This window comes from Grampus griseus (genome assembly GCF_964374135.1).
Source record: "Grampus griseus genome assembly, chromosome: 3".
Classification (NCBI taxonomy): Eukaryota; Metazoa; Chordata; class Mammalia; order Artiodactyla; family Delphinidae; genus Grampus; species Grampus griseus.
Genome location: NC_139019.1, coordinates 20,078,495 through 20,096,925, shown reverse-complemented (window position 1 = coordinate 20,096,925; position 18,431 = coordinate 20,078,495). Strand labels below are relative to the sequence as shown.

The window sequence follows — 18,431 nt, the reverse complement described above, 5'->3', positions numbered from 1 at the left end:
AGTCAGAAGGGTAGGTTGTAATATAACAACTACCACGTAGATGACCTCGGGCAAGTTACTAATTTATTTAAAACCACTCTTCATCCAAAAAAATGATATAAATTAAGAAATATAATGACATATAATAAAGATTTAATAAATATTTGTTCTTATATTGTGTATTTGGAGGATAAGGACACAAATATAATATGAACTCAATTATACTGGATTGTGCTTTTAAAAAGATTTTTCAAAATATTAATAGTACTCTTGAGCCCATTAATAACTGAATTCATGACTACCTAATTAGGCTCTGCAGTAATTTTCTTTATCGCATTTGCTCATTACGTTAGTAGAATGAAGGTGATGCTTATTTGTATGTGAGCACTTAATATCCACAAGGGGCTTATATAAATTAAATCTGGTGTACAAATGTGTCTTCCTAAATAGATTTTTTCCTTTCCTTTTTCTAGACAATCCCAAAGAGATGACTCGGGTGGCTGTTTTTGTGAGAATTTTGGATGTTAATGACAATGCCCCACAATTTGCCGTGTTCTATGACACTTTTGTATGTGAAAATGCCAGACCAGGACAGGTAAGCACCCATAGAATTTTAAAGTGTAGGAAGATTTTAACAGGGACGTTAAGTATTTTCTTTTCCCAATCTTGAGAGGAGTGAGTGAACAGAGATAAAATCACTCATATAAAGTCCCAGTAGTATGATTAAAAGCAAACAAAAAACAAAAGCAAAGGCTGATGTTTTTAGGGTTAAAAATGTTTTAAATATTAGTGTAAACACATTTCATATGTCCTTCGTAAGGTTCTAATGTAAATATGAGATTTTACTGTAGCCACAAAAGTTAAAGTGTAAGAAGAAATAACTTCTTAAACTTTCAAAAACAAAAATAAACGAACAAAAGAAAAAATAAATCCTGCTGTGCCATTAGATAAATATTGGTAACAGCTCACAAGATGGGAAATGAAAGTTGGGGAAAACAGAGACAAATACTTGGGATCATCAAAGCATTCCATCAATATTCCAATGTATGCAAATACGGTTTTGAAGCAGGGCCGCAGAGTTCACTCTTAAGACTTATACTTGCATTTCATCATCGTAGCAACACATAAAGTGCTTAATGACTTCGTTTTCGTCCTTTAAAACATTCTTCCTATACCAGATTTGTTTATAAGTCTTTTCCTCAGTGGACTCATTTTGTTGTTTGAAGAGTCCCAGCCTGTATGGCTGAAAGAGATGCTCTTAATTGGTTTGAATGCCATCTTCACAGAAGGAAGCTGCATGTTATAAATAATAATTGGGAATCAAATGTGTTTTATTCAAGAAAGAGAAGCCATCGCGAAACTGTATTGCGTTTTGACATCATTTGATGCTCTTTATAAACATCGATGTGATTGGTACATTTTTATGCAAATTAGATTGTGAAATAGCTCAAATTCTTTCTTCAGAAGATTCTAACAGGAATTCAATAGCCTGTCTATTGTTCGAAATGGTAAAATTGCTGCAATTGGATTCATTTTTTTATTTGCAAGTGTTATGGAAATGTTTAATTTGGAATATTTAAAGGACTAAGCGGCTTCCAACCTACTTCTTAATGAAACAGTGTGCCCTAAAAATACAATTCCAAATAGTCCTCTGCTTGGCAGGCTCAGCATGATATGAGTTGAAGCCTTTTCTCTAGGAGATGAATTACCCACTTTGCAACTGCTGCATATATTGCTCGCTCTATGGTTATTCTATTTGATTTGCAAGAGATATCTTTTCAGAGCATTTGAGTCATTATAAATACTCATTCCCAAATGTATTCAAAATACACAAAATAAGGGATTGTGTTTGTTTATTTTTCTTATGCCTTTTTTCTTTTAACCTATATCTGGCTCAGTAATTTCATATTTTTTGAACTTTTAAAAACAAGTTGGTATATTGAGGGAAAATAATCAAATCAAAGTCGATTTTAATTTAAAAAAAGTAGTCTATTTTGACAAATTTGACAAGAAGAACATGATTAATAATTTTTGTCTAATTGGCGGCATGTGCAAAAGCCTCCCATAGTAGTTATTTTTAATAAGACTTGTTTGTTAGATGTCATTTTGGTCTCATATGCTGAAAAATTGTTGCTTGAACTGAACTGTAATATACTCACTGATGGAATTCTAGGTTATGACATCCTAGCAGGAAAAATCAAAATAGTTATTTGATAAAGTCCTTCTTCACTGAGCCTTTCTTGAAATTAATTTGTTAGGTCTGTCTTCCCTCCTTCCCGGGAAATAGGAGCTTTTTGGAACTTCTGAGTGTGCTTTAGTTATTTATAGAGTAGTTTAGTCCATCCAGTACTCCTCTGAATTAAGTGCTCTTTAAGAGCAGCACTTAGAACAACATAGAACTTAATTCTGATTCATTTTGTGTGTGGACTCAATGAGACAGAAATAAAGCTAATTGCCACCCTCTCCACCTTTCTTGCCTTTTCCCTGGCCTAAGGGTAGAAGATTTTCCCCCCGGGGAAAGGGATGCAATTTACAAGTGATGTAGTATGAATAGTCCTGTCTTATGCTCGAACTAGGCAACTAGACTCCCATCTTTTCCATCTCAGAGTCAAGGGACCTTGGGAAAGGGCAGAAGAGAGGACTGGCTATTTCTCTTTTCTTCCATTTTCTCTCACACAGGCTTACTCCTTTAGTCAATAAAATATATTTTAATAATTTTTAATTTCTATGAGGGGGCAATAGCATTTCAGTCTCACAAGAGATTTCCCAGGGAGTCTCTCCAGGGAGACAGGCTGCTTATATTTACCCATTGATAGTATCTAAGCTCCAGGCCCTTATCAACCCCCAAAATCCTATTACATATTTTCCATAGAACAGTGTTTAGTTACTTCCCTAACAACTAAAAAGGGTGCTTTTTTACCAGAGCAAAGGGAATTTTCGCATCAGTGGAAACTACTAGTCTTTTCACCGAAAAAACTAAACTGTTAAAACTCAGTGACTAGTTTTCTAACTAAACATCTTAAAATCCATTTGTCATCCCAAACTTCATTATCTTATCCCTGAAACACCCTTCAAGTTCTTTTAAGATTATTTTAGAATAGCTCAGTGAACATGCAAGCCAATTATATAATTGCTAAGGAGATAAAATATAAATGATTTGTCTGTGTCTAGTTTTCATATGCTCAAAATGGATACTGGACATCACCTTTTTTTTTTTTTTTTTTTCCCTAACTGTGACAACTTCTTTTATTGGCAGTGGGTCAAAATGAATTTGTCTCTAGTCGAAATAAAATAGTGAGGTCTTATAGGGAGAGACAGGAGAAACAGTTTTACCTCCTTCTTATTGCCATCTTCTGATTTCTATTGCAACTCTTTATGGTACAAATACCGAAATAAAATGTGACTTTTTAAATGTATGACTGGAAATGCAAAGGAAGACTGTATTAAAAGGTAAATGCTGAATATGGGGAAGTTGAATGCTAGAAGCCAAGTTATATCTCAAAGAGAAAAATAATCTATCTTGTAAAGGAAGTAAGTGTCTCCATCTGCATAGAGAAGTCTTCTGGTCATAAAAGTATGTTGTGATATGATATTGATTTGCAGCACGTCATTCTATTTTGTCTGCATTGTTAAATGAGTTTACTTATTCCCTTTATAACATTTAATGAAGATACATTAGCAAATCGCTGAAGTATTGCTACCATATACAGTGCTACTGTCTTTTATTAAAATAATACATCTTAATTGAGAATTTTTATGTAAACCTTTATAATTTCTTACAGTTATATGTAAAGATGTGGCCATTTCATTCTCTGAACTGTGTTATTTTGTCCATAAAAATGAACTGGAATTGTAATTTGTAATCACAGTTGCAAATGTAAATTTATTATGAGACATTGTAGTTTTTATTTTAAAAGACCATTAGCTCTACTTTTACATTTCTATAATTTTTATGCATCTGTATGTGAGTTAATATATTAATATTGACATATATAGACATAAGAATTTCTATTAGTCTACTATCTTTCTTGATATGTTATTTCATTTATGCCATTTTTTTCCTCTTCAACTTATTTCTATAAATCACTATTTGAAAATAAAATCTTTTAGACTGCTCCTCAAACGAGTCAGTCAAGAAATATATTTGTAACTGAATAGATACATCTTAAAGGGTATTAGTTAAAATTATTTTAACATTTTTCTCTTGAATTCCTTTATATATATACCACCTTTTTGTTTTTGATTGACTGGATAAGCCATTAACCATAAATTCTTGCTTATATTTAATCTTAAATAACCACTAAAATTTCATAATGTTAGATTTTTAAATATATATTTTAAATTATTTAAAGTTTTAAATGATTGTTTTGCTACTTATTTCTAGACGATTAACATTTATCTTTGTTTGGTCCAATTATATTTCTTGTATCATTTTGAAATAAATGATTAAGGAGTACCGCAACTTTACCACATTTTAATTTTAATTTTTTTTTTTTTTTTTGCTGTACGCGGGCCTCTCACTGTTGTGGCCTCTCCTGTTGCGGAGCACAGGCTCCGGACGCGCAGGCTCAGTGACCATGGCTCACGGGCCCAGCCGCTCCGCGGCATGTGGGATCTTCCCGGACCGGGGCACGAATCCGTGTCCCCTGCATCGGCAGGCGGACTCTCAACCACTGCGCCACCAGGGAAGCCCCACATTTAAATTTTTATAGAACACTTTAAAAGAAAAATAATTTAATATGGAATACTTAAAATATTTCCTTAATTTTTTCTAATTATTTTACATAGTGTTTTAAACTTAAGAATCTTTTCTAAATTAATAAAACATCAGTAACAAATACTTACATCAAATATCCAGACAATATTAAATTGAGTTAATGCAGTAAAAAGTATATTCCTTTCAGTTAAACATAAATTTGACCATTTACTAGGCATTGAAACACATATTTAACAACTTCTGAAATCTTCTTGCAAAATTAAAATATGCAAAAATACATAAAATGGTATTGTATAAATAAGTTAAGGACAAAATGTATATATATGCAAAAAATACATAGCTATCTGTTACATATATATTTGTATAATATTAATTAATTGTATAATATGTTCAAAGCAGTCATCTGTTTATAGTATAAGGTGTTAAATTTTCTACTTTGTTACTAGATAGCTTCTTATATTCTCTTACCCTAAAATAAATCAGAGTTGACCTTTTTAAAATAACCAATCCCTGTAGTATTATACGTATATGTTGAATTTAAAAATATATAATTCTGTTGACAGTGCAAATGAAGTGAACAGTTACTGTTAAATTAGATAATACTGTAATGTTTGTCTTTCCTTTATAAAGTTATATGTAATTGTCTATAAAATCTCTAAATTCTTTGAATAGTTTTCACTTTACTTTTAATGAAGAGGAAAGCCCTAATCACAATAATTTTCTAAATATTTCTACATTAGATACATTTATCTTCTAGATAAATGTTTAAATATACATGAAATACCTACTTATTTCAAATGCTATATCTAATAAAACTGTAAAGAATACAATGTTACTATTTATTATTTTAATTATAATTAAATTTAATTGATTTAGTATTAAATTAATTACTAGTGGGAGGGAGAGAGAGAGACTTTGTTTAAATCTAAGTAATAATAAAAAGATGGAATAACTCAAACAAAGGTACATGCACAAGGAAGAAAATCAATTGTCCTTTAAAAAATGTTAGACAAAATTGGATATTAAAAAATTATATATTATAAAGCAGATTCTACCCATGGAAGTTTGATAAATATACATTTTTCTCTCTTCTGCAGCTAATACAGACTATAAGTGCAGTAGACAAAGATGATCCCTTAGGTGGACAAAAATTTTTCTTCAGTTTAGCAGCTGTCAATCCAAACTTCACAGTACAAGACAATGAAGGTAAATTTTAGAACGTGTTCATTATGATTTAAGGTGACATTAACAAGAAATTTTCCCCAAAATAACAATTACCATATACATGATATATTCATTTATAGATCTGTGTTACAAAATTTTGGCTTCATTATATTTTTAATGCGCTATTATGGTAATTTCTTAACAGTGGTTACTTTCTTGAATTTTAAGATTATAAAATATGTGAAAGAAGACTCTATATGGGTTCTAATGCAAAGACTGAATCTTGCAAACATTAGAAAGGCCGGAATAATCAGTTCCTATAACAAAATAGTAGGACACACAGAGAAATGAATGGCTCAATGAGACTCTTGTGTAAACTTCAGTGAGATTTAGCAGCAGCAGATTCACCAAAGCCAAAAAGGCATAGAAGAGACAAAGAAAAAATAAAAGTAGCCACATTAGCCTATGAGGGGATTGGGTGCAAAAACATAGTTTCAATGGCAAGATGCACTATTCTTCTGTGTAACATATGAATCTTATAATGACTCTGTGATCAAAAATACTAAACATATTTCTTGCATTCTCAAAAAAAGCAGCAACATATTTTTGAGGAAAAATACAAAAACGGGTCACTATTTTCAAAAAGTCAAACAGCTTTATTCTTTGGAAAATATGTATGGTAATTATTCTAGGCTAAACAAAAGTATGTAATCAGAGTTTTCTGTCTTCAACAAATTTATGTTAAAACTAATTATATAAGGTAGTTTTTGGTAAAAAGGCATACTTGTTTTAGAGCTACTATAGATGTAATTATTCTTAAAATAAATCTAATAACTACATTGGCATATTTACAATACCTTCCTAACTGTGTATGTACACTGGAAGAGCCAGGTTGCTATAGCATATCTAGGTGGATTTCAGAATGTCAGAAAGCAGTTTAAGATAATGGATAGTTTTACACTGAGCAACTACTACTTGAGATATTTGATATAGTATGATCTTTGCACAAATCAGCTGAAGGGAGGCATCGGTTGGTAACATCTATTTACTAATGAGTTTCTGAAATGTCTATCTTTTCTGTCCCTCTGGACACCTAAAATAATTGTGATTAGAAATATTTACGTAGAATTGGCAAATAAAATACAAAATGCCCAATATCAGATGTAATATCTGAATATCAGAAAAGGACCCATCACTTTAATTCGCTGAATCTGGTAACCTAAACATAGAATTTAGACAGGACATTCTTAGTACTGAGCTGAAATATTGTATTGTATTGTACCACTTTCTAATTGTATTTTAATTTGTTTTATGTTCTTGTTAAACTGAGCCCCAGATCTCAACAAGCCACCTCTCAATTTTAAAAAGTAATAGAGACTTGAAATAGTACTATCTTATCACCGCACTTCACAGTTACTGGGGAAAAAACTCAAGGCTAATCTTAATTAATTTTTGATAAATAGTAGCAATTTCCTATACTGGGTAGAGTTCCTGATACTACATAAGTTACTCAAAGCAAGGACTGAAGCCATATGAATACAAACCTGAACATACACTAAATAGAATACCAGTAAAGTCTGATGGAATATTTGATCTAATCTTTCATAAATTCACTATTTTCTGTTATTGGGTGAATTTTGAAAGAAATTCCAATGACATAGACATCACCTTAAAGTTGACCTTCTTGAGAAAATACCCTTGCATTTGTCTATATGTTCATCTTAAAAATCTTTAATTCTGCATCTTTCTTAAAATACATTTCCTGCTTCTGTGATACCACAGTTGGTACCACATTGTTAAAGATGCCTCACTTTTCACTAACTTACAGGTCAAAAGCATAATTATATGATGACTTTCTGAATATTTAATAAAATGATTCAAACAGAATTGTTAGTTTAAGGTAAAACTTCTTTTGGCTCTTCAATGTATCAAAGCTATTGCAGGCAAAATTAAGATTTAGAAATTTTTGAAAAGTTAAAAGTAAGGCAAGAAGATTCTGAAAATACCCATATGCATGTAAATGTTTGTTTTAGTGTAGGTTTGAGAAAGGAAGAATTGTATCCTAATACTTCTTGGAAGAAAAGTCAGAATTGCAACATTATCAGGATTACATTTATTTTTTAAATTTGCTTATGCACATCTTCTATTTTGCTAATTTACTATTCTAGATTATGTGGTAGTTAACTGATATACTAAGATTTAACTTCCTGCTAAAATTTAGGAAATGATTACTTTATGTTCAACCACTACACCTGCAAAAAGATTGTCATGTTCTTTTCTTCTTCTTAAATTTTGCTATCCTGTTGGTTTGATTTAGCAATTGCCTAACTCACTCCCTTCCCTACATTGGCATTTTAAGCATCCGTATGGGATTGGCTAAACAAGACCCAGAACATTGGACAAACAGAATAGGAAATTATCATCCAAGTATATATTGATTTTATTTTTCAATATCATTATATAGATGCACAACCCACATTTAAGGATACTGGGTGAGTTATTGGATAAAGGAAATATCAGTAGCAATATACTAGGTAGGAGGATGCTAGCCTTGATTAAGTCCCTACTTCTTTCTGTGTGTCTGTTAGGCACTCCACATTAGTGTCTTCCACCAATACTTTGAGTTACACACTGTATTCATTTTAATTGGTGGAAATCAAAGTTCAAAAATATTAAGTAACTTGCTGACTGTTCTTCATACATCGGGACTCTTGAAGGTTTTTGAATGCTTAATTGATTTTAAAAATACAACTATAGTTAAAATTTACCCAATCATATTTTTCTCCATGAATATTGGATTAATGTGTGTTTTGTGTATGTGCACACACATACATTTGTAAATAAAAAACATTTACTATAATTTTTTCTTTGGTATGCGTAATATTTATGTTTTTCGAAAACTATGATAAACAATATGCTACCATCTCTATAGTCTTGATAAATGATTCACTTATAAAAAATCACCATTTTGGAAGCATCTGAAAATTAGTTAAAAATCTAATAAGTAATAATGGTATTAGATTCTTCAAACTGTCTTATTTTCTTATCTATATTTGAATTGCCTTGTATATATTTGATAGGGAAATTGATATCAATTTTGTATTTTACACAAACAACTCTTTATTTTTGTGTCAAACCACGTTGATCAGGATGAGACAAATGTATTGTCCCCAAAGCCATTTGTAATATGTTAAAATTTATTTTAGATAATACTGCCAGAATTTTAACCAGAAAAAATGGCTTCAGTAGACATGAAATAAGCACCTATCTCTTGCCTGTGGTGATATCGGACAACGATTACCCGATTCAGAGCAGCACTGGCACACTCACCATCAGAGTGTGCGCATGTGACAGCCAAGGCAACATGCAGTCCTGCAGCGCTGAGGCCCTGCTCCTTCCTGCCGGCCTCAGCACAGGGGCCTTGGTCGCCATTCTCCTCTGCATCATTATTCTGCTGGGTAAGAAACCGTGATTATTTCCTAGATGGCTTACTTCACAGTGTTTGTAAGTGGAAATGTTACTATTAAAATACTTCCCCTAAAACTAACCCCCAAATTTAAGACAGACATCAATTAACAGTGGAATGTTGTTTGTATTAAAATATTTTATCTGATCAGACAGAGTCATTACCTTCCCTTTTTAAATAATGAAACTGAAAGTTAGAGATGTTCTAAACGTTTTCCAAGGTTACACAATTTCTGAGTGGCTGAACTAAGGCAAGGCACCTGCTGTCAGTCTTTATACGTAGTTTTCCAGTAAATCTAAAGTATTTCCACTGTTTTTGGTTCTTATTACAGCTGGACAATGGCCTCACTATCTTACCTCTTCACTTATATAATGTTAACATAGCCCTTTACCTCGTTCACTTGTCCCTAAAACATACTTGATTTTATAACCCAGAACAAATTGCTTTTTAACTGCTTTTGAGTTAAAAATCAGATTGTTTACTCTCTAGTTGCATTATCTTAAAACTATTGGGAGTATTCTTGTGACTCCAATCAAAAAACACTGTATCTGATATTTTAAGAAGCAGTGAAATGAACTGGGATTTTGAAGCCAATCTTAGTACGTTTCATTATCCTCATTATTAGCACATTTTTTACTGGCTAAGATCCTTTAGCTGATCATAAGCAATCTGAGGTTTAAAATCGTTACATCACAAGTTTATGTGTGTGCACAAATCATGAATTTAGCCAAAAGAAAAGGTCACATTTTCTCAAAAACTTGAAGAATAAACATTTTCTTTCTCTTGGTGGTGGCCTATTTATTTTTTAATCAGTTTGAAGGTCAAGAACAGTTGTCAATGGATTAAAACTTTCTTTTTTGTTGCATTAATAAAAGTCCCGGGCTTCCCTGGTGGCGCAGTGGTTGAGAGTCAGCCTGCCGATGCAGGGGACACGAGGGGACATGGGTTCGTGCCCTGGTCCGGGAAGATCCCACATGCCGCGGATCGGCTGGGCCCGTGAGCCATGGCCGCTGAGCCTGCTCGTCCGGAGCCTGTGCTCCGCAATGGGAGAGGCCACAACAGTGAGAGGCCCGCGTACAGCAAAAAAAAAAAAGTCCCTTGTCTGCCCTCTCACACAAGCTTGAGGGCAAGAAGTCTTACTGTTCTGAGTTAATAAAACAGAAAACATAACTTAATACCATTTTACATAACAACATAATTGCCTTCATTCAGGCTGCTGTAACAAAATATCATAGACTGGTAGCTTAAACCACAGAAGTTTATTTCTCACAGTCTGGAGACAGGGAAGTCCAAGATCAAGGCACTGGTGGATTTCATGTTTCGCAAGGGCATACGTCCTATTTCACAGACGGCTGTCTTCTCTTGTATCCTCAAGGGGCAGAAAGCAATCCTCTCTCCTGTGTCATGTCAAGAGAGCACTAATCCCATTCATGAGGGTTCCACCTCCATGACCTAATTACTTCCCCAAGACTCCACTTCCACACACCATCACATTGGGAATTTATTTAGGCTTTAGCATATGAATTTTTAGGGGACACATTCAGTCAAGACCAGTAATAAATCCCATATCCTTTAAATGTTTGTTCTAATGAGGCTAAATAAATATAGATATTTCTTCATACATATACCTGGTAAGATATTTTCCCTTCCTTTCCTCATCTAACTGAATTCACATCTGTTTCTCTAAATCATCATTTTTAAAGGATTATGACCAAAATGTTTGGGGATAAAGAATGAGGGTGGGAAACTAATACAACCAGAGGGAAAATGATTTTAGCTTTCTCCTATCTTTTATGCTATTACCATTATGATGATTACTAAAATAATAAGCATATTATTATTATTACTGATACCTTCCCATGGAAGTAGGGAAATGTCCTGTCTGAATGATAGACATTTCTACTTGTGGATCTATACTCATTAAGATACATATAGCTGAGATTCATACATAATTTTTGTAGTTAATTCAGGGTAGTAATTTGAATTTACTCTTTGCCATCATGTGATCCAGCAATTTTTTTTTTTGAGCTCATGAGTGATATATATTTCCATGGAAAACCTCATAAATTTCTAAACTAATAATGTCTAAATAATGTGATCGTTTTTTCCCAGTAATTAAGGCCTTCTAGTAACAATGTAAGGAAAAAGAATATGTAAGTCCATCCACAAAGCTATTTAACAGATATGGATACTCCATATCTTGTGAAGAAAGCTGCCTTTTTAATATTGCATAAGGATGTAAAAATATGGGCGTATTTTTGCCCTTCTTCATTGTTTTATTTGAAGCTGAATTTGATTTGTGTCTATTTTTTAAACAACATCTTATGTCACTATTTAATGCAAAGTATAAATAACATCTGTACAATCAGGAACTATCTCTAAACAGTTCTTAGAAAAATAGATAAAATAAGTCACTGTATTTGAAAAAACCTTTCACATTGCTTTAAATTAAATTAGAACCACTGTTCTTAAACTCTAACCATCCTGGCTAAATCCTTCAACACTCCCCTCTCCTCTCACGCCTCCCCCTCCCCACAAGCCCTGCAAAAAAAAAAAAAATTATGGAAATACAAAATTAACCCTAAATTCTAACCAGTTCCAGAAAACCTAAATAACAAACTCGTTTATAGTACTTCCACTCGTTATTTATTAATATGTGTTTCAGATGGACCTCTAATGCATTTTTTTTCTTTTTTCAAGTTATAGTAGTACTGTTTGCAGCTCTGAAAAGACAGCGGAAAAAAGAGCCTCTGATCTTGTCTAAAGAAGATATCAGAGACAACATTGTGAGCTATAACGATGAAGGTGGCGGAGAGGAGGACACCCAGGCCTTTGATATCGGCACCCTGAGGAATCCTGCAGCTATCGAGGAAAAAAAGCTGCGGCGAGATATTATTCCGGAAACTTTATTTATCCCACGGAGGACTCCGACAGCTCCGGATAACACGGATGTCCGGGATTTCATTAATGAAAGGCTAAAAGAGCACGATCTGGATCCCACCGCACCGCCCTACGACTCACTTGCAACGTATGCCTATGAAGGAAACGATTCCATCGCAGAATCTCTGAGTTCTTTAGAATCAGGTACCACTGACGGAGACCAAAACTACGATTACCTCCGAGAATGGGGGCCTCGGTTTAATAAGCTGGCGGAAATGTACGGTGGCGGGGAAAGTGACAAAGACTCTTAACCTAGGATATATGTTCTGCTCAAGCAAGAGGAAGTAACTTTACCGACACCGTCTCCACTTCACAATATTTGATATTCAGGAAAATTTTCCTGCCACTCAGCACAATTTTTTTCCCATTTCCTTTTTAATTTGTTCATTAATTACATTAATTCTTCCCTGTAGGATGTCTCATGGAATATATACGACATTTTATTTAATCACTTCCAAGAGCCAAAGCTATGGAAATTCAGTGTTGTCCTTCTTAGGAAATAAAAGATAATTTCAGAAACATGAACAGGATAGTTCTCCCTTAAGCAGCCTCACAAACAAGCCGCTTCCGTTTCTTAAAGGTGAAGAAAAAAATTAAGGTATATCCTGTTCTGTATGTTAAATTAAAAAAAAAATGTACATGTGGTGTTAGTAGGTGTGATATGCAACCTGGTATACAAACGTTTGTGCAATTTCATTTCATCAAATTCTATCTGCTAATGTTTTATATTTATATTTTTGTATTTATTTTTTAAAAAAAATAAACCAGTTTTTACAACTACCTTGTCTCTAGCTTCTTTTTTCTCTAGGGAGAAAAAGTTTCTCCACAGACTAAATATCTTGGTACAAAATTCCACTGAATACAGGTAAGAACACAAAATCATTATCATTACTATTGAGAGCTCTAACCAAATTAATATGATTTAGGGAAGAATTATTTTTCCAATGAGTCTTGCTATGCTGTGATATGTGAAAAACTCTTCACATTAAGAGGGATAGTCATTTACAGATCACCTAAAACTTTACCATATAAGCACATGTAAAACATGACCAGCCTTATGCTAAATATCCCCAAACACCAGCAATGCAGTAATTTCATTTTGTCTTTATTCACTAAAATAATATCTGAAAGAATAAAACGTTTTCTTTTTTTGTATGGCATTTGTGCTATTCAGGTTTATGGGCAATAATAGTTCAGACAGATTTCATACTGAAATAATCTTTTAATGGAAAATAGGCTTACCTCCCACGGTGACTTTGAAATGCCTAGTAATGACAGTAATAATGCTGAATATTCCATTAAGATACAGCAATGGAATTATGTAATGTTTCCCAAAATGCATTACATATTGCATATTGGTAACAAAGTCTGTTTTTCTGTCAATGAATGTTTCAATAGAAAGAAATAAAAAAGTACTGGCAGTTAATTATCCAGAGTTCCTGATATTCAGGGAAGCCAACTGCCACTAACTGATGCCTCTTTTCTCAAGATCCAAACATGATTTATTCATAAATGGAGCACTTTGTTGGGCCTACACTAGGAAGTCACATTCCCTGCTGAGTTTATCGTAAACAATACCAAAGATTTGTGTACTTTCCAATTAGTGAAAATGGTATGCTCTTGGAGTGAGTCAGAGGGCAATATTGACATATCCTTAATGCAGAATTAATTATTTCAATCTTCTTGAATGCTTTTTGTTCCCCAGCTTCCAGGCTGCAAGACACATATCCCTCTGACCACAGACATTTAAGTTTGCATAGTAATCTAGTCATGAAAGAAAAACAACCCATGTGGTCTAATTAAAATTACAGTCACGTTACAAGGCTGACACATCAGACCACAGTAAAACCTAACTTGGTCAACTTCGTATATTCCAAGAACCCATGCACCCACCCAAAAGATTGAGAAAACCCTCAGTATGCTAGAAGGTTTATTTATTCAAATAAAATCATCAACAAATGGAAAAGATAAAAGAAGGTATATCTCACGAGCATTTCACATTAGTTATGATTCAAGCTATAACATTCGGGCTTCCCTGGTGGCGCAGTGGTTGAGAGTCCGCGCGCCGATGCAGGAGACACGGGCTCATGCCCCGGTCCGGGAAGATCCCACATGCCGCGGAGCGGCTGGGCCCGTGAGCCATGGTCGCTGAGCCTGCGCATCCGGAGCCTGTGCTCCGCAACGGGAGAGGCCACAACTGAGAGGCCCGCGTACCGCAAAAAACAAACAAACAACAAAAAAAAAACTATAATATTCATTTGAGTAAAAATTAGTTAAAAATTTTCCAGCATTAGTTATTTTTATTAATATTAGATGTCAGTAATTGGAATTCTTATTTAAATATTTTTAATTATCCTCATACAGATAATTTTAGACTGGCATTAACTTGCTCTATCGTTTATTTTGTCATCCAACTTTTAGATATTTAAAGAATCAGTGAGCTTTTGCATTATTCAAATCAGGTTTCCAAAAATTCTCCTTAAAGAGATTGATTAGCAGGCTTCTTTGGCAATATAAAATCTATATTGTACAGAAATCATTTTTCAGAGTACTGAAACAGTCCTTGGTATCAGATATCCTAATATTTTTTGATAATGACGGTGATATGTTATATAATTAATTTTTTGGAGGTCCTGAAATTAAAAATACACCTATAAGGACCTGCTCAGACTGTAAGTTTCCCTTACATTATACTCTCCCAAAAGCAGGCCCAATATATAGATTATTCTATGTCCACAATTTCTATTATATGTGGAGTGGGGAAAAATGTCACTCAGTAATATGTTGATTTTATCATACAACCATGGACTTTTCATTTATGCATCCATGTATTCATTTATCAATTATTTTGAGCAGTTATTATAAAAATCAAAGAATATTCTAGATCCTAGAGATGTAATAATAAATCATATATAATTTATATATATGTACATAATTATTCTATTAGTGACAATGGGGGGGGAAAAGGCAAAATAATTACCAAAACTCTCAGAATTTGTAACAAAATACCTAACTTGTACTAACTTTTTAAAGTACAGTGAAAAGAAATTATTCTGCCATCCTTTCTTTATGTTTTTTTTTTTCTTTGTTTTGTGGTATGCGGGCCTCTCCCTGTTGTGGCCTCTCCTGTTGCGGAGCACAGGCTCTGGACACGCAGGCTCAGCGGCCATGGCTCACGGGCCCAGCCGTTCCGTGGCATGTGGGATCCTCCCGGCCCGGGTCACGAACCCGTATCCCCTGTGTCAGCAGGCGGACTCTCAACCACTGCGCCACCAGGGAAGCCCCTTTTTTATGTTTTAAATATTCAGATAAGGGAAATAAAATGATTTATAAACCTTCGGTCATTAGAAATGGTGATTAAGTTAATCAATTCTCATTGATTCTATTTTCAATGAAATATCAAAGAACGTTTATATAATGATAAAGTAATACTCTTAGACTGAGGTTTCTCTGTATATGTTAAGTAGATACTGTCACACAACTGCAAGAGTTCCAGACATAAACTATGAGTAATTAGATGTTTAGGATACTCTAAAATAAATAAACTTAAGATGTAGAATTGAGACTTAGGGATATCTACATATTTGGGTTCATTTATCAACACATCTACCTAAGTATCTATATATAATGGCTTCACCATGCTTTCACCAGCTGCACCCCCCTCCCTGCTGGCAGTGCTGACCCTGTGCTGCAGCTCCCTGTCCAGTGGCCTTGCACATGTGTGGGCACCCCTGGGCAGTGCTGCAGGACTAAGTAAGCTGCAGCTGCTGGTGGCTGCAAAGGGAACCTCCCTGACTCCCATGCTGCCCCTCCAGATCTACTACAAATCTACTACAGATCTATTAGAAATGCCCTCTGTTCCCAAGCTTGAAATAAAGTAGACTGTTGGTGTCCTTTTGCACCTGGCTGCTGGACCTTCCCATTGCTCTGAAAGAGTGCAGGTTTCACCCACAGAGAGGGGTACAGGGCTCCTGCTTGGACATCCTATAAGTTGAAAATAGTGTAAGATAGAAGCATCTAGTTACTTTTGCTGAGGGTGCAGGAGAGAGCCGAGTCTTTCCTTTTTTACTCCAATGTTTTGCTCAACACCAAGACATTTTTTTTTTCTTTTTTAAGAAGATGTTGGGGGTAGGACTTTATTAATTAATTTATTTATTTTTGTTGTGTTGGGTCTTCGTTTCTGTGCGAGGGCTTTCTCTAGCTGTGGCAAGCGGAGGCCACTCTTCATCGCGGTGCGCAGGCCTCTCACTATCGCGGTCTCTCTTTTTGCGGAGCACAGGCTCCAGACGCGCAGGCTCAGTAGTTGTGGCTCACGGGCCTAGTTGCTCCGCGGCATGTGGGATCCTCCCAGACCAGGGCTCGAACCCGTGTCCCCTGCATTAGCAGGCAGATTCTCAACCACTGCGCCACCAAGGAAGCCCAACACCAAGACTTTTTAACTGTTGTGACCATACTATTCCTAGCAAATCCCCCATGCAAGCAATTGGATTCATTTCATCTTTAAAACATACACAGAGGGCTTCCCTGGCGGCGCAGTGGTTGAGAGTCCGCCTGCCGTTGCAGGGGACACGGGTTCGTGCCCCGGTCCGGGAAGATCCCACATGCCGTGGAGCGGCTGGGCCCGTGAGCCATGGCCGCTGAGCCTGTGCTCCACAACGGCAGAAGCCACAACAGTGAGAGGTCCGCGTACCGGAAAAAAAAAAAACACAACAAAAAAAAACATACACAGAATCTCACCTCTTCTCACCATTTCCATTACCCAACTCAAACCATCAACACCTGTTTTCTCCATTGTTAGGAGCATTAACTTCCTAACTGGCCTTTCTCTTGCACCTTGCCCCACTTATACTCTACCGTCAGCACCGAGGTCAGAGAAATATTTTCAAAACGAATTTCCCATCTGATTGCTCCCTGGTTCTAAACTCTACTTCCTCATTTTACTCAAGAGTAGAAGGCAAACTCCTTATAATATCCTGAAGGCCTGTCCAGAACGCTTCGACCTCTTCTCCCATTTACTCTGCTCCAGCTTCTCACCCTTTACTGTTCCCCTCTGACTTCATGTGTTTATACTGACCATTCCTTCTATCTCCAGCCATGTCCTTATTTCTTTATAAAATGCTATTTTATAAGTTCTCTATAAAATGCTATGTTAATTACGGTCCACACTGTCCACCTTACTTATAGAATTTCCCTAGACTAACCCGTTGCTCTTACACTGCATTTGTTTTCTCCCTAACACTACCACAGTTTTAACATGTTATATGACTTATTTGTTTACTATGATTATTTTCTCTCTCCCTCAAATAGAATGTAAAATTCATGAGAGCATGGATTTTGTGTTTTTTCATTGTGATGTCCAATACACAGAATCATGTCTATCTGTTCAGGTATTCAACAAACACATATTGGAAGAATTCATAAATATTGTACTTTTGGATTTATCACATATTATACTTAATTTTAAATATGTATGTATACATATTATGCATATGATATTTCTGCTTCTTCCTTTATTCAGATAATGAACTACTCAAAGTTATAGGAGGTATCTTAGTGATTATTTTGCTCATTTACCAGGAACGATTTTACTTCCAGACTGATATAGTACTTGGATATTGTTTTAAGGATAAATGTTAATTAGCCAAAAATTATTTTGACTAATTGCTTTAGGAAATTAGAGATATATTCTGAAGGGCACACAAATCTGAGAAAGTCAAAACGATGATTTAAACGAAGTTACATAGTAAATGTGCTTAGAATATTTACAAAGTGTTGAAAATTATAATAGTGGGAATTGACATAAAATAAATACTACAGTCAGAGAATGACTAACTTTTCAGGTTCTGTTCTGATGTGGTTGGGGTCTGGGTCATGATGGGAATTTAATATTGCAAAAAGATCAGAAAAAGGGGCAGTTGATCAGGGAAAGTTTTGAAAAAGATTATGGTGAAAGGGAACAGAAGACCAGAGCCCCAAGGAAGATGCTCCTGCTTCCTTGCCAAAAGGCACTAGGGTTCAATTTTTTTTTTTTTGAGGGTTTATTTATTGTTTTAAATATTTATTTTTCTTTTCGTTCTTTTTTTTTTAAACATCTTTATTGTAGTATAATTGCTTTACAATGGTGTGTTAGTTTCTGCTTTATAACAAAGTGAATCAGCTATACAT

General features: G+C 34.7%; 1 protein-coding gene across 2 annotated transcripts in view; it reads left to right on the top strand.

Moving 5' to 3' along the window:
- Nucleotides 1-12,517, top strand: part of LOC309820035 (cadherin-10) — a gene marked incomplete at both ends in the record, with an annotated part of 122,784 nt that extends 110,267 nt beyond the window's left edge. The window contains 4 exons of one of the 2 annotated variants that reach the window (XM_082650497.1): nucleotides 453-574; nucleotides 5,794-5,902; nucleotides 9,067-9,318; nucleotides 12,033-12,517. In XM_082650497.1, coding sequence (XP_082506623.1) covers nucleotides 453-574; nucleotides 5,794-5,902; nucleotides 9,067-9,318; nucleotides 12,033-12,517 — 968 coding nt within the window. Of the gene's footprint in view, nucleotides 1-452; nucleotides 575-5,793; nucleotides 5,903-9,066; nucleotides 9,319-12,026 lie in introns of both variants that reach the window. The other variant, XM_082650496.1, reaches the window with a different exon arrangement.
- Between the last annotated feature and the right edge of the window lie 5,914 nt (nucleotides 12,518-18,431).